The 25217-nt window shown below is 38.3% G+C and overlaps 1 protein-coding gene across 1 annotated transcript in view; it reads right to left on the bottom strand.

The window, feature by feature from the left end:
- LOC126258312 (exosome complex exonuclease RRP44) overlaps positions 1 to 25217 on the bottom strand; it is a 158529-nt gene that overhangs the window by 17607 nt on the left and 115705 nt on the right. Inside the window, exons 15-17 of the mRNA XM_049955633.1 lie at positions 18091 to 18259; positions 1997 to 2149; positions 646 to 768 (exon numbers count right to left, since the gene is read on the bottom strand). Of these exons, the coding sequence (XP_049811590.1) occupies positions 646 to 768; positions 1997 to 2149; positions 18091 to 18259 (445 nt within the window). The remainder of the gene's footprint in view (positions 1 to 645; positions 769 to 1996; positions 2150 to 18090; positions 18260 to 25217) is intronic.

Raw genomic sequence — 25217 nt, 5'->3', positions numbered from 1 at the left:
CACACAAGCAATGGCTCATACAAAACATTGTTGAATTGTGAACATTTAACTCAGCTTTTAAAACACAAGTGGGAACTATAGTATTAGTCTTCAAAATGCTTACATTTGCAACATAATAATAATGGGAATAAAATGGAATAAATTTATTATTTACAACATAATACATTTTACTGCCTCAATTTCAGAATAGTCCACATTTACACCTCTGAAAACATTAAGAATGAAGTTACTGGCAGGTCTGATAATAAATTTACCATCTGAATTAAAACATTATTTTTGTTTACATACAGATAAACCTGCACAGCAAACTGACGGCTACGTGAACACACTCATCACTTTCGAAGAGCACATGACAGACACATGTGACCAGTTATATTCATCTTACATTGTGGACTTTTGATATTAGTTTTGATGCTATTGTTCTCTCTCTCTCTCTCTCTCTCTCTCTCTCTCTCACACACACACACACACACACAAGAGAGAGAGAGAGAGAGAGAGAGAGAGAGAGAGAGAGAGAGAGAGAGAGAGACAAAATTCACATGAAGTGCTATCATGCAAAATATACCCCATAACATCAGTATTTTGGACCAATGAATGAATTATGATGGATTTAGGAGAAAATTATCCTTGAGTTACTTTACTTACATAAGGTTCCACAAGCTTCATTACCAGTTTCTCATGCTGTACATTTGATCTATCAAGACTCAGTCGTACAGTTACTGGGTCAAATATCTTGAAAGTGATATGTTTCCATGTTTGGGTCTGCAACTGTCAAAAGATATTTGATGGAAAGCATAGTAAAAAATATGGTAAGGAAACTTCTGGCAGACTGCAAGTAAGAAGACCACTCACTGAATTGCAGAAGCATTGAGTAGTCAACAGGCATATACAAAATACAAAAGAGAATGAAAATCTGCTAGCTGTCAGGAAAAATCCTCTGATGAGCTAGAAAACACACACGAATGCACGCACACACGCACGTGCGTGCACACACACACACACCTGTGTCCATACATTGAGCTGGCTAGACACAGTGCCAATGACTCAATGCTTCTTGTATTTGGTAAGTGGTCTCCTTCACTCCTAAATCATTTAGAATAATAAAAAATAAAATTTTTATTAGTACAATTATTTACATGTAAAGTGTGTGCTAGTAGGTAAACAAAAACCAAATAGTGTAACTGGAGCAGCATCAGCTTTTTACAAGCAGCAGATTTTCTGGCTAGTGAATGAGAGGTTCATTTAGATCAACCTAAAGCACCTGTAGATTACCTAAAATACCACTGGTCGATATCACAAGTATTACAACTATCGTTAACTGTATCTAATAATTAGTAAAACATATAGAAACAGTTTATAATAACCAACTATGTTGTTCTTCACACTCTAAATGTTCTTCTTCAAGACTGCAGCCAACAGAACATGACACAAATGGTGTGTTGTTTCGAACAGATACGTAAACAACTTCTTTGTTGCCTTTTCTGTATTTATAACACAACTGTTCTCATTCTCCTTATTCCTCTTTTTAACTTATTTACATTTATTGACTTTATCTGGACACCTTCAGTTGTGTCTTCTATTTCACATTAGAAACAATCAAACTGTTTTCCTGCCACTCTCATATTGTAATTGTGTCTGGTGTTCTCCACCAAATTCATTTCACTCTCTCATTGGTTCACACTCTGATGGACTCATCTTTCAGAGTTTCTTATGTTCTGTGTCTTCCTTCAATCCTCAAAAAAAAGTTTTTCTTTCCCATAACTAAAGGTGAGTAAATAAGACTTTTTTTAATGAAATAAAGAAAATGTAATAATGCTTAATATAAATATTTGAAATGTGTTTACCATCTATAGCAGGGACTACTACAGTTAAGCTGACAGTCTATTTTACTCAACTCATGATTACTTGTAACCAGTATGAAATATATGTTTCCCTATACAGTATATGTGATGTAATTTACTGAAACACTCGAGTACATGTGAAAACTTATTCTTACCTCTCTGTCATAGACAAATTTCACTGGCATGTCTTTGTCTAACAGGTACACTGTTCCTTCAAATCCATATTTTGGTATTAATACTTGCAATGCATTTTTCCTCACATACAAGATGTAGCCTTGTTCATCTTGCACTCTTTCTCTGAAGAAAATCTGTAGTAAAATCACATTCATAGAAAGTAAAATCAATGTAACACAATAGCAACAGATACATGAAAAATTAAATATATGAAAGTTCTATTGCATCTTAATAAAATCTACAAGTAATGCTATAAACTAATGTATTAATAGTAGTAAATGTGACATTCTAAACAAAGAAGCAGGTACCATAATTTTCACTGTTTTGTAGTTTTGACAGTAATATACACAAAGGAGGTGACATAAAATTATGCATAACACACACATATCCTTTAGAAACCAAGTTTGGACAAGTGACAAAAAGCGTGCACTTCCTACAACTTCCCTTCCAATACAATCAAAAGGTGAAATGTGGAGAGTGAAACAGCAATTTTCGTATAAATTGATGACTAACAAACATTGATTCTTGTATTGGTAGCAACATAAGAAAGGTAACTGTTTCTGAAGAAAGGCATCACAAAGATACTTCATACAGCCATAATGTGTAATTGATTATGGACAAACAGTTTCAGTGAAACAAACACCTTCAAGTCACAGATACCATTACATCAGATTAAAGGAAGGCTCCTTGGTGTTCAGTACACAGTTACTATAGTTGGGACATCTGTCACTTATACATCTATCCATTAACTCACAAATCTTTTCTATTAGTCATTAAGTGCACAAACTGGCATTGCAGTGTTTTGAACACTGTCTCATCAAAGTTGTATCATAAACTGACAACTCGGCCTTCCTTTAAAACAGAAGTAATATCTGGCATTTCCCAAGGTAGTGTTATAGGCCCTCTATTGTACCTGATCTATATTAACAACATATGAGACAATCTGAGTAGCCGTCTTACATTGTTTGCAGATAAGGTTGTCATTGACCATCTTGTAAAGTCATCAAATCACCAAAACAAGTTGCAAAATGATTTAGATAAGATATGTGTATGGTCCAAAAAGTGGCAATTGACCCTGATTAAATAAAAGCGTGAATTTATTCACATGAGTACTAAAAGAAATCCCCTAAATTTCGATTATGCAATAAGTCACACAAATCTGAAGTCTGTAAATTCAACTACATACTTAGGGATTAAAATTACAAACAACCTAAATTGGAACGACCACATAGATAATGTTGTGGGTAGAGCAAACCAAAGACTGTGATTCATTGGCAGAACACTTAGAAGGTGCAACAGGTCACTAAAGAGGCAGCTTACACCATGCTGCCCTATTTTGGAGTATTGCTGTGTGGTGTGGGACCCGCATTAAGTGGGACTCATGGATGACATCGAAAAAGTAAACATAAGGGCAGCTAGTTTTGTATTAATTATAAAATAGGGGAGATAGTGCCACAGACATGATACATGAACTGGAGTGGCAATCATTAAAACAAAGGCGTTTTTCATTGCGATGGGATCTTCTCATGAAATTTCAGTCACCAATCCACCGATTGCAAAAACATTCTGTTGGCACCCACCTAAATATGGAGAAATGATCATCACAATAAAATAAGAGAAATAAGGGCTCACACAGAAAAATTTAAGTGGTCGTTTTTACCACACGTCGTTCAAGAGTGGAACAGTTGAGAGACAGCACAATAAAATAAGAGAAATCAGGGCTCGCACAGAAAAATTTAAGTGGTCGTTTTTCCTGCACGTCGTTCAAGAGTGGAACAGTTGAGAGACAGCTTGAAGGTGTTTCATTGAACCCTCTGCCAGGCACTTTATTGTGAATAGCAGAGTAATCACATAGATGTAGATGTAGTTGTAATGGAACCCGCAATTGGAAGATTGTCACTTGATAAATTATCCCTTAGTAAAAGGGCATTACAACACCTGATGGTTTCATGATCACATTCTTTAAATACATGGAAGCTGTGCAGCACTGTTTACAGAAAATATGAAGGTAAACAAGTGCGTGCGGTCTCACACATACACACACATACAGATACACATACACACACACACACACACACACACACACACACACACACAAATGCAACTTGCACACACGACCATCCTCTCTGTCTTTCTCACAATATTATCTTATTCCTATAGTACATAAGAAATATATATAAAATATAAAGTCTAATGACAAACAATTCTGCCTGGTGGAACAAAAATAGGTCAGAGGAATTTATTTTTTCTGTCAAATTTATCCAATGTATAAAATCCTCATAATGTCTGTATGATATCTGAATAATTTTGCCTGTGATTTATATAAAATACAAGGGTCATTTCAAAAGTGCTGCACATTGTGCTTGTGTGACCATTACAGTAGTGTAATCAAGACAGGAGTTCCTGTCAGCCGTGAATGAGACTTTAGGCATGACAGTTGTATATGTGGTGTCTGGTTTGCAAGACTATGTAGTGGGTAATTCAATTTTAAAATGGAAGCTGAAACTGAGGCAGGTCAGCTTACAAGTGTTTACTAGTGTTCTTACATGAAAAATTGGATCCGTACTTGGAAAGAACCCAATGGAAATTTACAAAACTTTGAGAGAAGTGTGTGAGAATAGTGTAATGGATTATAGCACAGTATCACGGTAGTCTGCTCATTACCATAAAGGTTGTGTCAGCACTGAGGACAACCCAAAAAGTAGAAGGCCATCAACTGAACAAACTACAACTCTCAGTTTATTTTTAATAACATATTGAGAGAGGATCGACAAAAAACATGAGAGAAAATTGCATATGTGGCCTGAATGTTTGTCTCTTCAGTTTAAAGAATCATAACTGAAAAGTTAAAGGTGGGAAAAGTTTCTGCCAGATGAGTTCCACATAATCTGAGTAAAGAGCAGAAAGAATCACAGAATGGCTTCAATGTTATCGAACAGAAGGAGAACAGTTTCTGAAAATAATTAGTAAGCTTGATGAAACCTCGATATGAGATTCTGATCCAGAACTGAAGTCTCAGTCATCACAATGTAAGAGTTCTGACTCTTCATGCCCAAAAAATTTCACCCTCCAACAATCAAAAGTGAAACCGATAATTATCTTTGCGTGACACGAATGGAGTCATAGCTACAAACAGCATGCCCAAGGGATGTCTATAACAGCTGCCTACTACAAACTGTTTTTGCAAAATATATGGGAAATACTTCCCCACCAACCATACTGTCCTGATATGAGCTCCCTAAACTTTGATTTGTTTCCCAGTTGGCTACAATTTATTAAGCTTTCAGTGAGGTGACCCGAGTAATCAGACAGCTCAACAATGAAGGTGCTCTATCTGGAATATACAAGTTGCTGAAACATTGGGAAGCTGTCATAAGCAAGAGTGGAGATTATATTAAATACATGTAAAGGTATTTTTTAAAATAAATTATTTTCTTCAATTCTATTTTACAGTTCAGAGGACTTTTGAAATGACTCTTGTACGATAATAAGCGAGACAACAGATTTTCTTTCCATAAACATTATAATGTGTGTGTGTGATTTAATCAAGTAAATTTCTATACTAATACGAGAGAAGGAAAGTTGCTACTCACCATATAGCAGAGATGCTGAGCCGCGATAGGCACAATAAAAAGATTCACACAATCATAGCTTTCGCCCATTAAGGCCTTTATCAACAGTAGACACACATAAACACATGCGCACACACACACTCACGCAAGCGCAACTTGCACACACATCTGCAGTCTCAGAGAGCTGAAACTACACTGCGAGCAGCAGCACCATTGCATAATGGGAGTGACGGCTGGGAGGGGGTAAGGAGGAGGCTGGGGCGGGGAGGGGGAGGGGTAGTATGGTGGGAGTGGCGGACAGTGAAGTGTTGCAGTTTAGATGGAGGGTATGAGAGAAGGTACGGAGGGGGGAGGGGGTAAGTAACGGAAAGGAGAGAAATAAAAATAAAAGAAATTAAAAGACTGGGTGTGGTGGTGAAATGAAGGCTGTGTAGTGCTGGAATGGGAACAGGGAGGGGGCCGGGTGGGTGAGGACAGTGACTAACGAAGGTTGAGGCCAGGAGGGTTACGGAAACGTAGGATGTATTGCAGGGAAAGTTCCCACCTGCATAATTCAGAAAAGCTGGTGTTGGTGGGAAGGGTCCATATGGCACAGGCTGTGAAGCAGTCATTGAGATGAGGGGTATCATGTTTGGCAGCGTGTTCAGCTACAAGGTGGTCCACTTGTTTTTTGGCCACAGTTTGTCGGTGGCCGTTCATGGGGACAGACAGCTTGTTGGTTGTCATGCCTACATAGAATGCAGCACAGTGATTGCAGCTTAGCTTGTGGATCACATGACTGGTTTCACAGGCAGCCCAGCCTTTGATGTGATAGGTAATGTTGGTGACCGGACTGGAGTATGTGGTGGTAGGAGGATGTATGGGACAGGTCTTGGATCTAGGTCTATTACAGGGGTATGAGCCATGAGGTAAGAGATTGGGAGCAGGGGTTGTGTAAGGATGGACGAGTATATTGTGTAGGTTCGGTGGACGGCAGACTTTCATGGTAGGAGGGCTGGGAAGGATAGTGGGTAGGACATTTCTCATTTCAGGGTACAACGAGAGGTAATTGAAACCCTGGCGGAGAATGTAATCCAGTTGCTCCAGTCCCGGATGCTACTGAGTTATGAGGGGAAGGACTTTGGGAGGTGGTGGGAGACTGGAAAGATAAGGCACGGGAGATTTATTTTTGTACAAGGATGGGAGGATAATTACGGTCAGTGAAGGCATCAGTGAGACCCTCAGTATATTTAGAGAGGGACTGCCCATCACTGCAGATGCGACAACCACGGGTGGCTAGGCTGTATGGGAGGGACTTCTTGGTATGAAATGGGTGGCAGCTGTCGAAGTAGAGGTATTGCTGGTGGTTAGTAGGTTTGATATGGACGGAGGTCTGAGGCGGAGGTCAACATCTAGGAAGGTGGCTTGTTGGGTTGAGTAGGACCAGGTGAAGCAAATGGGGGAGAAGTTGTTGAGGTTCTGGAGGAATGTGAATAAGGTGTCCTCACCTTCAATCCAGATAGCGAAGATGTCATCAATGAATCATCAGCTCTCTGAGACTGCAGATGTGTGTGCAAGTTGCGCTTGCATGTGTGTGTGTGTGTGTGTGTGTGTGTGTGTGTGTGTGTGTGTCTACTGCTGACAAAGGCCTTAATGGCCGAAAGCTATTATTGTGTGCATCTTTTTATTGTGCCTATTGTGGCTCAGCGTTTCCGCTATATGGTGAGTAGCAACTTTCCTTCTCTCGTATTGTTACATTCCATCCTGGATTTTCCATTGTTTGAAATTTCTATATTATTATGCAAAAAGTAACCGCAAACTTCAATGAATGGTGTAATTACCTATGAATGTCTTTAAAAAAGAGTAGATGTTACAAACTGGAGGGGAAGGAGGGGGGTGGGGGGCGCAATATCTTTCAGCCAAACAGACCATCATCAGAATTAAAAACATGCGCACGTGTGCATGCTCCCACACTCACTCACATTCACACACACACACAGTCTCTGGCTGCGAAGGCCAAATTACCTGGCCTTGGCAGCCACAGATTTTGCTCATGTGTGTGTGTGTGCGCGTGCGTGCGCGCGTTTTTTTGTCTCTTTCCAATGAAGGCCAGTTTGGGCGAAAACTTTGACAGTCTTTTGTTGTGCCTATCTGTGACTCAGCATCTGCAGTATATGGTGAGTGCAACTATCCTTTTCATAATACTGTCAAGTATCAACTTTAATATGCAGAGGTGATTAATCTGATGTGAAGTAAAGTACAACACTTGAAACCTGAGAACTGGCACTGATTAGTGCATCAGTAACACAATGAGAGATGACATCTAAACAGTCCTTGCTTCCTGAAAACAATACACTGTTTACTTTCTGTGCTATTTTATTCTGTCAATAATGTACAGACATCATAAATTCGTTATAATGACTGTCCACAGGGATCACAATCAGTAGTAGTGGTGGACATTTGTTTAACCTGAGAAGTTGTAGCCAACTCTGCAGTCAGTCACTTGTTGCAACAACTTTTAGCTTACAAACTGGGGTGCTGAATCTCTTGTGTACACCTGCTTTTGTAGCTATAAAGAGTGTACAAATGTAATTCAAACTGAGTGCCAAAATCACTTTTGTTTGCTTCAATTTTTCTCAACAAATGGAAATGGCCACTGACAAGAACAATGGGAAAACTTCTGAGTGTTTTATCTGTATTTTCATAATTTATTGTAATATTTTGTGCGAGAACTGATAAGCAAATGAATGTACTGAAGATAAAACACAAGACTGTAAGGCTAATCAACACTTTTATCTTGAAGCCCCCCATCTGTGGCAGCATAAGTTTTTACTTTTGTACCATGAAATATGAGGCGCCATGGTATTTTGTGAATCATGTATTATTGTACTGAAAATGTGATTTTAAGACACTTCTAAAACCAAAATAGATGTATGAACATTTTTTGAGAGTTTTTGCCTGCTACTATCCACCATTCAATCAAAACTGCAGTGTTTATAAAGAGTAATGAGCCACCTATTGCCAAAAACAGTAAAGGGACCAGTTGCCAGGAAAGAGGTTTGACTGAACCAAAACTAATTTACAAGATTAATATGTTTTGTTTCCAAGAGTGTGTCTGGTGATATATACGACTTCATCCATCATCAGCTTTGTGAGTACAGCCCTATGATTTTTTTGTTGTGACTTCACCTTGAGTGAACTCGTATGTCCCCATAAAGGTAACTTAACTGGATTCCTGAGAACATGTTATTTACATCCCAAAGTGTGCTTTTTACCTTTACTTATATCTTAGTGAACAGGCAGTATTATGAGCTGGTAATAAGAGCACAAAAGTTATTTTTCAATAAATATGACAATAGGAAGTCCTGGGTACAATATAAATACTGGGGTGTTGAACAACTGAAAGGCACATAAACTAAACTGAAAATATTGTTATGTTTATGGATAATGTCCTTCAGAGCTAACTAGTACACAGCTGAACTGTCCTGGCCACTGTCCGAAAGCTTCGCAACATTTTCAGTCTTCTTTATGTGGCTATTAACAATGTCACTTTAACACCGTCATGCTTAATTTTCAACAGCAGTGATAAGTTTCTTTTAGAAGAAGCTTCTTAAATTTAAAGGTTGTCCACTCCTCTCCATGCATGCATCATCACACAAGGAGACACCTCTGTGATATGTTTTCTACCACATATGTTATACATTACCATGAACTAATAAAGTGCCGGTTACGTTCATGTACATGTAGGATTGGCTGAAGTGTCTTTACTGTTGTGCTGCACAAGGTATTCAGTCACAGTCAGTCATCGGGTTGAAAAGGGAACATTTCCATATAATGATTTATTTAGCTATGATTTATTTAGCTATTATTTATATTTCTTCAGAATAAATGAGTGTTTAAATGAAACTCAGCACTCTGAGTGACTTTGCATAGTATTTGGAAAATAATCTCTTCCAGTTCATATAAAAAAGATGGGATGACACCTCCTCTAACAGATGAGAAGTACCTAACTGTTGATTTCAAACTAAGCACACCATGCTTACAGAAAATGATTTACAAGAAGAGCACTTGCACATAACAGCAAATTCAGATTACTCTTGGGATAAAAGTGGGAGCTATCACTGAAGATTTCATGCAAGAGTCTTGATATCAGAAAGGGCTCATTCCACATCATTATGATCTGTCATGTAAAATGATCCTTGGAACATGTAACTAAGTAAAAGGTTGGAAATTGGTCCACACCAGTTATCTAACTCGGTATCCGGGGGCTTGCCAGCTGGATCTCTGTTATGATTTGCAATATAGGTTTAATTTTGACATATAAAATTTTATATTCAACATTTTAGCTGGTGGTGAAATATGCTATATCATTTTATCAAACAACAGAAAATCCAGGATGGAATAATGACAAATTAGGGAAAGGATAGAGTGCCACTCACAATGAAGGGTTTCTTCTGAAACAGACATCATACACACACACACATTCATGCAGCCCACACACACACACACACACGGCCACTGTCTCTGGCTGCCAAGGCCAGACTGCAAGCAACTGTGCATGATGGGAGAAGCAATCTGGATGGAGTGGGTAAGGAGGAGGCTGGGGGCAGGAAAGGGTAGGCAGAGAGAGTACGAGTAGAGAACAGTAAATTGCTGTTTGAGGAAGCATACAGTGATGAGGTGGAGAGACGATAGGGCAGCTAGGTGAAGTCGGGATGTTAGATGGAAGGCGGGAGTGAAACGGAAAGTGAGAGAAGTAAAAAGATTGTGGGTGTACTTGTGGAGTAGAAAGCTGTACAGTGTTGGAGTGGGAACAAGGAAAGGGACAGATGGGTGAAGGACAATGACTAATGTAGGTTGATGTCCGGAGGTTTACGGGAATGAGGGATACACTGGAGAGAGAGTTCTCATTTGTACAATAGAGAAAATCTGATGTTGGTAGGAAACAATTGCACAGGTGGGATCTCTCCTTGCAATATATCCCACATTCCCATAACCATCCAAGCCTCAACCTTTGTTAGTCATTGTTCTTCACCCACCCGTCCCCTTCCTTATTCTCATTCCAGTACTACACAGCCTTCTATCCCCCAAGTGCACCCATAGTGTTTTTACTTCTCTCCTTTTCCACTCCCCCCTCCCTCCCATCCTTCCTGCCCTCCATCTAACCTCCCTCTGGGATTGGGCTGCATGATGGTTGAATCCCTGCCAGAGAAAATGGACCTTGATGGATTAAAGAGCAGTGTTGCTGCAGAGTTGCAGTTGCCTAGTGAGTGCCCCACCATTTTCCACATGAATACATTGGCCAAAAGTGCCCCTCATGGCCAGCATAAACACTGCCACACTTTGACCACTCAGTCCATCGTGTACTTCATCTGATAGTGTCCATTACTATCTCCACCGTACTACTGATTGCTCACTGCCGGTTTCGTTTTGGCATTGGTTTTCCTCTTTGGTCCTGATTTGGATTGTGGCTCATACTTGACCTCTTGATAGCACTGCATTGGAAGTTCATTATTGCACAGGTTGCTATTGACTTGCTCTTGTTGTGTTCGGGCCGCCATTTTGCTTGACTCTGGCATGGGTTTGAGTCCCATCTGCAGTTGGTCTTCCTGCCTTGTGTCGTCATTTCTCTCTGTTTTCCTGATGTGCACTCTGGTACTCAGCTACTTGCGGATATAGCACTCCAGACTGCAACTAGCTGCCCTACCCTCTCTCAACCCTGTCCCTGTATGCTTCCTCAAACAGCACTTTACCATCTCTCACCCGTATACTGTTCTTCCTCCCCCTCCCCACTCAAGCCTACTCCTTATCCCCACCACCCAGTCTACTTCTCCCATTACACACAATTCCTTGCAGTCTGGCTTCAGCACCCAGAGACAGTGGTAATGTGTGTGAAAGCTGTGTGTGTGTGTGTGTGTGTGTGTGTGTGTGTGTGTGTGTGTGTGTGTGTGTGTGTGTGTGTGTGTGTGTGTGTGTGTGTGTGCGCGTGTGTGTTGTCTATTTCATGAGAAGGCCTTCTGGCTGAAAGCGTACATGTCTTTTTGTTGTGCCTATCTGTGACTCAAAATCTCCACTATACGATGAGTAGCAATTTATCCTTCTTATAGTATACCAGCCTATTCCAGGCACAGAGCAGCAGTCATGTTTTTTGGATCTTTTCTGATACTTCTTGGGAGGATATCATATTCCACTTGTGGCTGCAGAAGTTTTAATTTTGCTATTACAATTTCAGGTTTATGTTACTGTCAAGTAACTATGTTGTGGCAGATGTGTAAGTAATGGTATGGCATCAATTATATATGACTGACAATGGCTTAATGCTGAAATTGCTATGGCAAAATAAAAACCTCTACAACCATAAGTGGAATATGAGATTCTTTCAACAATTCATAAAGGCTGAGGACTCATTTTACATGAAGTTTTCTGGAGATATTTGTTAAATAAAAATAAACATTAAATGCTGCTGTCTGCTTTCCTAACCTAAACAAATTCTGGAAAGGTAGCCAAAAACGGCCTTGCATGGGATCCTGTTCCACAGCTCATATAAATACCAAAATACAAGCATGTCTTGAAAAGTTCAAAATTCAGGTATCTTGATACTGTAATTATCTTAAATCTCATCAGGGTACCACACAATTTCCTCTTCTAAATAAAACAGAAATTATCTGCCGAGATTATTTTGAGACCACTACTAGTTACACCTGTCTATGATGAACACCTAAACATTTTCTAGGAGACATGTATTTGAGTCTCCAGTAATATGAACTATAGACAACATTAACACGTACTCTTGGGAGGCGAAGTTTTTAGAAAATGAAGAATCTGTAGTTCTTTGTCAAAGGTTTCAAGTTGACCAATGTATACACCTCAAAGCCCATTGGTTGCAAAAATAAAACACATTTTCAAATTCTGGAAATTAAACCCACTCATTTGACAGTTGCACACTGGATTTTCCCATTGTTGCTAAAAATGACATGTGCCTAAAGTAATGAGATGATAGGCTCTGAATTTTCTTCCGTTTCTCCATCTTCATTACTATAACAGTATATGAGTACGTTGATAGCAGCACAAAAAAGGTAAACTCCTGTTTAAAAGACTGATTGGAAAGTGGGGTACCAGCTGCCTCATCATACCTTCCTTAGCACCTTTAAAAATTTTCCCAAAAAAATCTGGTACATAAACATATTCATACTCTTTTTATCAAGCAACTCACCACTCACTACCACAAGCCCCCTAACTATAACTAGCTCTCATCCACTAGTTCAGCACTCTGTCACTCTACCCATCCACTTCCACATGCTCATTCTCACTCATTAACTCAGCCCAAGTCGTTCTCTCTTTGCATCTCTCTCACTGTAACTGTCTCCTATCTCACAGCACTGCCTTTATCATTCCATCCTTGTATTACTGCCTCCTCTCGTAGTCACTGTCTCCTCCTCGCTCTCTCTTACTGCTACAGTCTCATTCATTCATTCCTACTATTGCTGTCTCTTCTCACTCTCATCCCTCATTTCACTAGCTCTCAACCACTTCCACTTTCTACATCTCTTTATGCCTGTTTGACTGGTGTTCCCTCCTTTACTCTTTCTCCTCTCTGTCTCCTTCCGCTGCCACTGTGTCCCTCTCTTCCTCTCACACTGTCATTGTCTCCTTCACTCTTTCTATACCACAATCACTGTCTACTATCTTCCAGTATTTATTACTTTTCTGTCTATCTCCCACTGCTGCTGTCTGCTCCTCTATCAGCAAAAAAAGTGTGAATATGGTCACATTGCAAAATTTTTGGTAAATTTTTAAAGGTGCTGAAGAAGGTAGAGTGATGCAGTTGGTATCCCACTTTTCATGGTATCCCAATTTTAGTCAGAGTCTTTTAAACTGGGGCTCCAATAGGAGCATTTTTTCATTTTTCCCTTGTTTTCCCTGTCACAGCAGGACATGTCACTCATATGAAGAGAACTTTATGGGTCAGTAAAAGTTTGATAGTTTACTTATGTCAAATTGAAATAATGCAAAACTATCTCGGACCAAATTTTATGCGCACAGAAATTTTGCATGTCCTTCAGTACTACAACATGGGGTACACAGAATCCTTCTGATGATAAAAGAGACACTTTACAGCACACTGCTCCACGTTATGCCACTTTTAAACTACATTTTCACACCACACTGGATTTTATGTGCATTTATGTGTACAAGTAGAGTAATGCTGAAGCTCTCTATCTTGGAAATGCGTGGCTATAACAAGAAATTTTTTTAAAAATTGTTTGAGATTGGGATCTTACGAAGACATTGTAAAAATTCCACCCACGGTTCATAGCCACCTTGGAATCTGTGGCTCAGTTTTGGTACTCAAAAACCATGTTTTTGGAGCATTTCTCGATAATGGATGAAGATTTTTGAAAATGGGAAGATCAAACTTCTAGATGAATGGCTAGAGCACATAACATTAAAATCTGAGCAATTTGCTGTGATTTATTTTTATTTAGATTTCACCTCACACTGGGTTTTAGTACACATGTAAGGTAAATTTCAACCTCTGTGTTTTGGAACCGCATAGGTTGTCCAAGATCAGGATCTTAGGAATATATTTCAAAAATTTCAGCCATTTACTGTGCATAGCCATCTTGGCAAGTGTGGCTTGGTTTTGATATGAGAAAATGGCAAAAAAAAGTTTCCTATTTTGCGGTTTTTCTAAGGAATCGCCCATGAACTAATGGTGTTCTCATAAGCCCCTTAAGTCCACTACATACCACATCAAATGCAAAAATAACCAACCAATCTACTGCATTTGCCTAAGCAGAAGGAAGTGTGTAATTTTCATGCTTTGGCCTATACTGCAGGATAGTGACACTAACACTAACCTTGTTAGGTATACAAAACACTCGACCATACCTCTCTATCACCAACAGAACCTGAGGTATGAGCCCCGAAAGAATCCAATTTTCATGTGAGGCATTCCAAAACATACTAGACAGCACATGCGATTGTATGTGTACTGATTCTTTGTGCAACCTGTATCTCAATGAATAGTCATCACAATACTAATCTAAATAAATTGTTGATATCACTTGGCTATCACTCTGTAGTAAATAAATTTGCACATGCACAAAAATTTACAAAATCACAATATTTGGTACTAAAACGTTTCAATGTATAGTCATCATAAGACTAATCTAAATAAATTGTTGATATCACTTGGCTATCACTCTGTAGTAAATAAATTCATACATGCACAAAAATTTACAAAATCACGGTATTTGGTACTAAAACGTTTCAAATTAATGCTTTTCATCAGAATCGCATAATTCACTTATTATTGTGCAGAATTAAAAAATGATTGTTGTACCGAGCACATTTAGGGAAAAACATGCAAAGATAATACAGGCAATAAGAATAACTGACACTGTGATTGCATCTGTGTCTCATGGACAGAAAGATTTTATTCCAGGAACACTGCTGTACTAAGAAATGCTTACAATTATTGAACTAACAGATGTTTACAATGGAATGCAAGTACAATGCAACAAGTCCTTTTTCATCCTTTGCCTGACTTCTATCCTACTTAGAAAAGGGGTGTCAAGAAGTAATGCAACACTTTTTTTTCTTGGCCAATTTCAGTTGCAAAAATGTGGAATTTCTTTTGGGACATCATTAAATATTCCTGCTTCAACCTTAAGAGTTTCACAAAGTTCTCATAGGTAGTTGCCAAATATATAGCCTTCAAAACGGCATCTGTGATGGGAGTGCATTTCAAACAGAAACCTGTCATTGAGTTTCTTTTGGCAGAAAACCAGAACATCACACATATTCGTAAGCACTTGCAAGATTTCTACAGAGACCTGTCAGTGAACAAGCTCACACTGAATCTTTGGGTGAGGCATCTGTCCAATCGCTCATGTACTGGACCGCCACACACAGCTGTGACTATTACAATGTTGAAACTTGTGGACACTCTCATTTGAGGTGATCCACGGGTCGCAGTCAAACACCTTGCTGAACAACTGGATGTGTCTGTTGGTATTGCTAACACACACATCCATAGTTAGGGTACTCAAACGTGTGTGCCCACTGGGTTCATTGCCACCTAGTAGAAGACAATAAAGAGCAAGCAAGGAACATCTGTACGGATTTGTTCGCATGTTACTAGGCTGATCATCACCACTTTTTGTCGAACATGGGTTTGTCACTTCAAACCAGGAACAAAATGTCAATCCATGGACTAGTGCAACAACACCACCTCTCCTCCAGAGAAAAAATTTAAAGCCGCAACCTCAGTCAGTAAAGTCATGGTGACTGTCTTTTGGGACTTTGAAGGGGTTATTCTTGTTGTGTCTAGTTCATACAGCATAGACACAATGAGGTAGCTAGGTGCACGCTAAACTAACGCAGACGGGCTTGAAGTACTGGAACAGGAGACGTATTAATGCACTAAAGAAAAGTACGTAGTTTTATAATACTTAACTTTATTCTCTTGTTGGAATACATCTCTCTTGAATATTAGTACGCTATAAGCACTGATATAAATGGCGCCTTGCTAGGTAGTAGCTATGGACTAAGCTGAAGGCTATTCTATCTGTCTCTCGGCAAATGAGAGGAAGGCGTCGTACTTCTGGTCGCAAGCAATGTCGTCCGTACAACTGGGGCGAGGTCTAGTCCGTGTCTTGTGACCTGCCATGTGGTGGCGCTAGGTTTGCGATTACACAGTGGCGACACGCGGGTCCGACATGTAGTACAGGACCGCGGCCGATTTAAGTTACCACCTAGCAAGTGTGGTGTCTAGCGGTGACACCACAATTCTGTTTGATGTCTTTGTTCATGGTGCAATGATCAACTCTGAAGTGTACTGTGCTACCCTCAGAAATTGAAGAAACAACTTCAGCGTGTTCATTACCACAAAAATGCAATTGAACTTCTCCTTATCCATGAAAATGTAAGGCCTCACACAGGTCTGTGCATCCAAGAGCAGCTCACAAAACTTCATTGGACTGTTTTTCATCCACCCTACAGTCAAGATCACCCAACTTCTGGCTTCCATCTGTTTGGCCCATGAAGGATGTACTCCACGGGAAGCAATATGTGGATGATTCAGCAAGACACTGGCTCCAATGTTGACCAACAGAATGGTACCATGCTGGCAAGCAGCAACTCCCAGTAAGGTGGTGCAAGACTGACACATTGAATGGAGATTACTATGAAAAACAGAGTTTTGTAGCCAAAATAGTGAGGAATAACATGATGTATTGGAATCCTAAATAAAACCAACTCGCTTTGCATTACTTACTGAATGCCTCTCGTATGTTATCCACATTTTGTAACTTCTGCTTTTCATTGTTGTTGTATGTACATTTCATAGTTACAATAATGTCAACATTCAGTACAATATTTGCCCTCCTAAAAATTGTTTTGGGATCTTTTTAATCACAATTATTCATTATAGATGAAAAATAAACAATAACTATCCTCTTTCCTAATTTTTTTGGTATATCTACACTTTTTGTTTTCCTAAATTTTTTGGTATAACTACACTTTTTGTTTTTTCTGTACTCTGAAAAAATTTCTCTAACTGATATCCCCTGAATTTAGAGTCAATGTATGATGCCCTAATAAGCTGAAACTATGATAGCAAACAATTAAAATATTCATGGCAGCCATAGTGACTATTCTCGGGAATACTGATAAGTGAAATCAGTGGGAAACTTAATAATAAAACCCTTCTACTATCTTTTAAGTAGTGCTTTTACTGCATGTTCCACAGTTACAGCTTCAATTTAAACATTGGTGAAGAATCTGTGACTTTCAAAATAAAAAACACTATTGAGAAGACAGTAGATGTATTTATTATTGGATTTTCCAATAAGAACTTTATTTAACATTTCCACAACTATACGTTTAACCTTTTTAATAGCACTTCTTCGCCCTGATGTAACAATAGTTGTGAAATTTTCAGAAAGAAAGTAACTTGTTAAGGTGGTGAGGTCATTAGAGACAGAGCACAAGGAAAAATTGGGCAAGAACAGCACACGAGATTGGCCATGATGATTTCAAAGAAAACAGCTTGGCATTCACCTTAAGTTATTAGCTGAAACCAAGGAAAACCTAAATATGAATGGTGGGAAGTCTGCTCCTCCCACACATGAATGAAGGACCTTCAAAATTGCAACACATCACTCTGTTATAATTTTTAGCATCATCCCTAAGTTACAACATTCAGCAGTGACACAACATACTAAGCACTCTTTCAAATTTTAATCTTCACTTAGCTACAAAAATTAAGTGATAGGAGCACACGTTACGTAAATGTCATATTTTTCACAGGCTAATAAGTGAAAAGCTAATACTATCAACCACCGTCTACAAATAAATTTAAAGAAATTATGCTATGGAAAAAAGTAATACAAAATAAGCTACCTGCAGTTGACTATTTTTATCGATAAGCTCTTCATATACATCAATAAACAAAATAACTTCCGGATTATTGTTTAAATAAACATTACTCTCATAACCATAACAAATAACAGCCTTACATGTGTATGGAGTGCAACTGATGCTCTCCCAGCATATTGTGCCATACGGTTTCGATAATTCAAATTGTTACAAAGTTCCTGAGATTTCTTTTTATCAAGGAGATCTGGATAAGTTGAATCTGCTCCAATGCAAACAGCCAGAAGTCGGTGCACAATTATATCTGCATACCTAAAGAAAGTAAACACATACATACAAAATCATGATACAGAATAAATCAAAAAATCAAATTATTGTACATAGACATACATTTATTTTAGGCTGACCCTCAATACCTAAAATTAAAACACAATTAAAAATGTATAAGGTAATAACTCACAGGGCCTACCACACCATGACGAAAAAGATTACTCTACTAAGAACTTGAGGGGAGTGGTGAGGCAATGTCTGCAGTTATCTGGACTAAATGTGGTTACCTAGTCACACAAAGACTGAATGCTACATGATAATACTGACTTTAGAGCTCTGCTGGAACTGATCAGCACACAGCAGGCTCTGAGATTTTGAAGTATTCAGGGTGAGACACCTACACACTGGAAATGCCTATGAAAACCTTTAACAACACATGCAGCTATGTGCACATCCTGTCATAACACTAGCAGCAGAGTCAGTCGATGTTGTGACTACCAGGAGAGTCTCATTTGACAGTTGTGGGGGACATCGAACCAGATGACGTTTGGGGCAGTAGTGGGTAGCAGCTTTGAAGTGCAAAGTATGAGAAATCCTGAGTGCAGTTCAGCTAGCCAGAAACACAGACTACGTGGTGAGAAAAACCATTATTCGAGTTGACCAGGGAAGGCAGTCGGCATGGTCGAACTACATGAATAAAGCAAATATGAAATAAGGCAAAAAGTAAACCAAACCAGTGACAGAGAAACCAGTCACATGGTTTTAAATATAAAAATTAGACGAGTATGTGAGTAAAGACATATTCTCACTACATGATTAGTTTACAAGTTTTTAAACATTAAATATTTTGGATATAAAATGAGCTATGAAAATTAATAACTCACTAACACCTTAAGTGATTCAGACAAATGTAGTGTCAATGGATAGGACTCAGTGAGCACTATTGAACTGATCTAATAGATTTTCTGTGAATACTACTTATTTCAAATTACAGGCTGGAATGTATATTCTGAGTAAGATAAAGTGAATTTTCCAGTAAATAAAACATAATAAAAGTAGTAACAACATTAGTAAATACAGGTAATTAGAGATGTATGACTTTAATTAGTTCAATTATTTAATATTTATTATTGATTTAACAATGCAAATTAGCACCCATATGAACAAAGCATGTATTTGTGAGGAAACAATTAAAGCTACACGAAAAGTACAAGCAGCATTGAAAAGCTGATGAAGTTTGTGTACAAAATTATGTGTAAAATGAATATATAGTATGAAATTTATAGTTTATATATGTTTTCGATAGGCTCAGAATTAATATTAGTCAGTTTTGTAATAAGTCTTAATTATCTTATTACATGTAATGAAAAACAACGAGGAAAGAACAGACTGCCAGTCACGACATAGAGGAGGTACTTGAGTCACAGATACGTACAATGAAAAAGAATGGTAAACTATTTGAGCTTCCAGACAAAGTCCTTGTGAAGCAAAAACAAACAAGCACAACTCACACAGGCACTGAGTCTGGACTGTGACTGTGTGTGACAAGAGCAGTAATTAAGCTGGGGTGGGTAGTGGGGGTGGGGAAGAGGCTTGGTACGGGGATAGCACGATAGGGGTGAGGGAAGCTGCTAGTACTGCCTATGGGAGCCTGCAAGGATGGTGGGGACAGGACAGAGCTGCTAGCGCTGTGTCGCGAGGCTGTGGTGGGTGGGGGGAAGGGAGTGGGAGAGGAGAGAAGTAGGCTATGTAGGTGAGTTAGCGGGATAGAAAATGTGTGTAGTAAGAGAGTGGGAGCAGGGAAGGGGATAGATAAGTGAAGGACGTAGACTAACAAAGGTTAAGGCCAGGAGGGTTATGAGAAAAAGGATATGTTGTAGCAAGAGTTCCCACCTCTAAAATTCAGAAAAGCCTACTCCAGGAATTGTTGAACAAGAAATTAATGAATGCGGGAACTCAAACTACATCAAATAAGGATTTGTGTATGTTTCTGAATACAGATTGAAAGAAAGTGGCTATGCAAATGTAAAAGAAACTTTTCAAGAAATGGCAACATTATCCCAAGAATGGGCATCTGTTCTATTACTCAGCGTTACATAAAATTGCTGAAACTGCCAGACACATAATGTCACTGGTAGCTTCCATTCTCTCTCCTACATTCCTAACTGAGGAGTTAAACAGTCGGAGCAAGATATACATAAACTGAAGTTGTCGGGTGTGCCATGAAGCATGCTGGGTACAATAAAGTTAGTAAGAGCAGTCTCCACAAAAACTAACAGTCTGGATTTTAGGTCTGGTCCAATTTCAGTTTTACTGTGTGAGAATGTTTCAAAATAACATGCACAGCATTGCAGAGTGTCTAATCCATTTCTCCACTATACCCTCTCTTCCAGAAGTACTAGATCAGCAAGGTATAGAGTAAAGGCTTCTGAGGAGTTTGGGAAGTAGGTGAGAAGTGCAGGCAGTCTGATGCCCTTAGATGGGCTGGGAAATATAAGTTTGAGCAAAAGTGTACCTATCAATAGCATATGATTTGGCAGTCCTCGTGTAGTTTATAAAATGTAGAACTGATTATTTAACAAGTCCTAAATCATATGTGCATGGAAATCACCCGTTGTGTCAGTTGATCCTAAGTTTTACTTGTGTTCCCTTACAAAGATAAAGCAGTACTTTAGAGTGAACCATTTCAATACTAAATGCTTTGAAAATTTGAAGAATGAAATGATTGTGAATACTCTGTAAAGTAAACTACACATGAATGAAAAGGAAATACTTAGTGTAATCTGGTGTAATCTGTGAATTTTATACAGATTATTCTTTGACGCATTATTATTTTGCAATGGGCTGGACAGCAATGCTTACAGGAAATTGCATTATTTTCTAATAAATATACTTTAAGCTTTATAAAATTTATTGAATGATACACCATTACGTCGTACAGTGCTAGAAATGAATATTACAGAAAACTGCCTTATTTTTTACGTAAATAATTATCATACTTTTACATAAGAAAGACTGTAACAATCCAACAATTACGTAAGACATACTGACATAGAAGAAAAGATTTCTGGATGTGAAATAAATCAGGCTTCCCAATTGGCATTTCTTCAATACAAAAGACATTTGGTTACCAAAAACATTATATACATTTTGTAAAATCTATTTGATTGGTGCAGATATTCATACGATTTTTAGGTGAAGTTCAAGAAGGAATGGCCTTCTGGATTACAAAATTTTTTATCATGTTTTCTTGATAATCACCACACACAATTATCAATTGCATACAATACAGTGGAACATTGTTTACACATACAAAGTGGGGCTGTAGGTCATCTGGGTTATATAAAACCCGGATAATCTGGAAAATTCGGAGAAAATAAAAAAATAAAAAAAAGTATATGGCAGGAGTTAAATGCCATAAACACTTAATTTATACTTATTTTCATGTAAAAACAAATTTAATATTATTTTCACATACATTCGGGCCGGTGTTTTGTACACTGAAATAATCAGCCAGTTTCCTTTAAGCCAGATTTGTATATCATTTATGCAGCAGCATCATGCAGGCATTTCATTAGTATTTATTCAGCCATAGTTGTTTCTGTCCAGAATTCCAAATAAACCATAATTTTGGCCAGGTGCATTATTGCATTTGAATCTATCACAATGTCTTCAGATTGAATGTCAACTTTGTCAATTAATTACACACCACTATCACCATTATCCAAGATAAAAAATAGTGACAAATTTGTCATCTGAAATCATATGACAGTAAGAATCATTGTCATTTTGCAGCCAGCCTTTTACACAATTAACATCTACAACGGAGCACCCTGAAATGGCTGCAAATGCTTCAACAAACTCTGTTGAGGCAACATTGTCACCAGTTTCTTCACTCAATGTGCAAACTGTGGCAGTGAACACACAAACGGATGGCCATAGATTTTCCAGTAGTTCGTGATTGTTCACTCGGCAAAATAATCAAATGCACTTGCAGTCATATAAATGATGTCTTTGACATTTATAGATTGCAATGAGTTATCACACTATTCCCCCCTCTTTTTCAGCAAGCTTACAAAGTAGGTGTCTTTTATACATATGGTTACTATTTTTCTGAACTCACTGGATGCAACAGTGCCATTGTGTTACATGATAGAAATCTGACTTTGAGGCCACCACTGACCTGTTCTTCTACACCCTGATGTGACAAATCATCATAGGTTAACAATATGGCCATTAGAGGCTGACAATCTTCTTTTGGAAATTTTGTTACACTTAGCACAAAATGTTCGAAGAACCAGTTTTTAAAAACTAAACTGACTATCCCCAAATACTTTTGTGACTTACAAGAACTGCCAAGGATACACATGTTCTTATGTATGGAGATTTTTTTGATTTCTTATGAACAGAGGAGGAATTTTATGTTCCATAAAAGAGGGATTTTATGTTCCATAAAACATTAATGTAAGCTATTATTGTAATTATGTCCTCTTTTATACACTTTTGCAGAGTCATCCGATCTGGAACTTCATTGGGTAGCATCTGATAAAAATATTGAGATTCGTCAGTGTTGTAAATTTCATTGGAGTCAAATTCTGAAATGTTTATAAGTTACTGTATCCCCTGAACTGCTTTCACTAGTCACTGACAACTGGTGTGTTCAGTGTCCGTCTTTCCACTTTTGTAACCAACCCTGGCTGTCTGTGAAGTTAGGATCACTTTTAGTAAGCTTCTTGTTTAAACTTTTTTCTACAAAGCTGGGCAGGAAATCAGAACACCACTCTCCTTCTTTGCATCAAACCATACGAAAATATTGTCATATAGTGAATATTTCTTTGCATTTTTTTGTCATCCCAAGTGTCTCTAAACTGTCACTGATATAATTTTGAAAGAAAAGTCTTCAACTTCTCACAACCTGATGTCGAAGTTCCATTACCAAATTCTTCAAAAATATTTTCAACAATACTTCTACAGGCATCCTATACAGCACATCTAACATTTTGTCAATAGAGATTAACACCATCTTTCTTTTCAATATAATTTTACATTTGCAACAATTGGGAGGGGGGGAGGGGGGCAACACAGTACTGTGCAAATAAATGTTAATTTTTAATTGACAATGTGCCAGGCTCCATGTACCGCAATTCGCTGAATATAAATTAGATTATTGTTGTCCATAATTGTTGGCACCATTACTTCCCGAGCATCAAATACAGTTACCATGAAAAAACAGGAAGAGAAAAACAATGATTTGGATGAACTGGAGATCTGGATTCTACATCTAAATCTATACTTTGCAACCCACCATGAGGTGCATGCCAGAGGGTAGGTCCCTTTGTACCAGTTAATTAGCGTTTCTTTCTGTTCCATTCCTGTATGGAACACAGGAAGAATGATTCTTTGAATGCCTCTGAGCATGCAGTAATTATTCTAATCTTATTTTCATGATCCTTGTGTGAGCAATACATAGGGGATTGTGGTATATTCCCAGAGTCACCATTTAAAGTCGTGTCTTGAAACTTTGTTAATAGACTTTCTTGGGATAGTTTACGTCTATCTTGAAGAGTCTTACAGTTCAGTTCCTTCTGTGACACTCTCCCATGGATTGAACAAACCTGTGACTATTCATGCTGGCCTTCTCTGTATAAGTCCAATATCCCCTGTTAGTCCTACCTGGTATGGGCCCCACTCACTTGAGCAATATTGTAGAACCGTTTGCACGAGTGATTTGTAAGCAATCTATTTTGCACGTGGATTGCACTTCCCCAGTATTTTACCAATAAACTGAAGTCTACCATCTGCTTTACCCAAGACTGAGCCTATGTGATCATTCCATTTCATATCCCCACAGAGTGTTACATCCAGGTATTTAAATGAGTTGTCCAAATTCCAACAGTGACTCATTGCTATTACAGTCATAGAATACTATGTTTTTTTCGTTTTGTGAAGTACACAATTTTACATTTCTGAGCATCTAAAGCAAGTTGTCAATCTTTGTGCCACTTTAAAATCTTATCAAGATCTGACTGAATATTTATGCAGTTTGTTTCAGATAGCACTTCATTATAGATAACAACATCATCTGCAAAAAGCCTGATGTTACTATTAACATTTTCAGCAAAGTTGTTAATATACAACATGAACAGCAAGGGTCCCAACACACTTACCTGGGATACACCTAAAGGTACCTCTACATCTGATGGTGATTCTCCATCCAAGATAACACACTGTGTCCTTCCTATTAATCACAGATGCATGCTAGACTCAAACTCAGGATGCCAATTGAGATGACTACAATTTCATTAAGTTGGTACTGATTAACATATGCAGTACAACAGGAAGCCACAAGGAAAACTTAAGATAAATAAAAGTGCTGTAACACAAGAACCACATACACTACAAGAACTACAATTATGATTTTATCTCAAAGCTGGTGGGAAAACGTTCATAAAATGGCAAGCAGAAAAAAACCATAAGTAACCGCAGAGCAAACACACGAATGTTTATTTTCATCATGAGTTTCAATTGCAGCAGTACCTGTACTGAAACAGAATCAATGTTCTTCATATTGGCTCAAAATAACCAAACTTTGAAGAACACATATATATCCCAAGGAACATGTGTTTCTTCTAACAGTAAAGTAAAACCACATTTGGGCTGGCCGGTGTTTCAATCCATAAGTGTCAAGGCACATAAACATGATCCGGAACTGGCTCACCTCCCTGTCGTACAAGGTGGCTCTCAAATCATTACTCTACACAAGCTTGCCAATGGATAGATGCTCAGATTGCAGAAATGATGCATCTGCTTGGCCACAATGGTAAGCACCTGAAGCTTAAAAGTGTACATGCAAATGGTGATAATGTAAAATGAGCTGTACTATCATTAATTTCAAGGAAAAGTGTTGAAAGCATTTCCACTTATTGTGGCTGGATCAGTTAGCAGTCATCTTAGAGTTGAAATAAGAGCTACAAGAATGATATAAAAGTCAGCTGAAATG

This window comes from Schistocerca nitens, chromosome 1 (assembly GCF_023898315.1).
Source record: "Schistocerca nitens isolate TAMUIC-IGC-003100 chromosome 1, iqSchNite1.1, whole genome shotgun sequence".
NCBI lineage: Eukaryota > Metazoa > Arthropoda > Insecta > Orthoptera > Acrididae > Schistocerca > Schistocerca nitens.
Note: the sequence above shows the minus strand (reverse complement) of the source record. Positions and strands in the feature narration are given on the sequence as shown.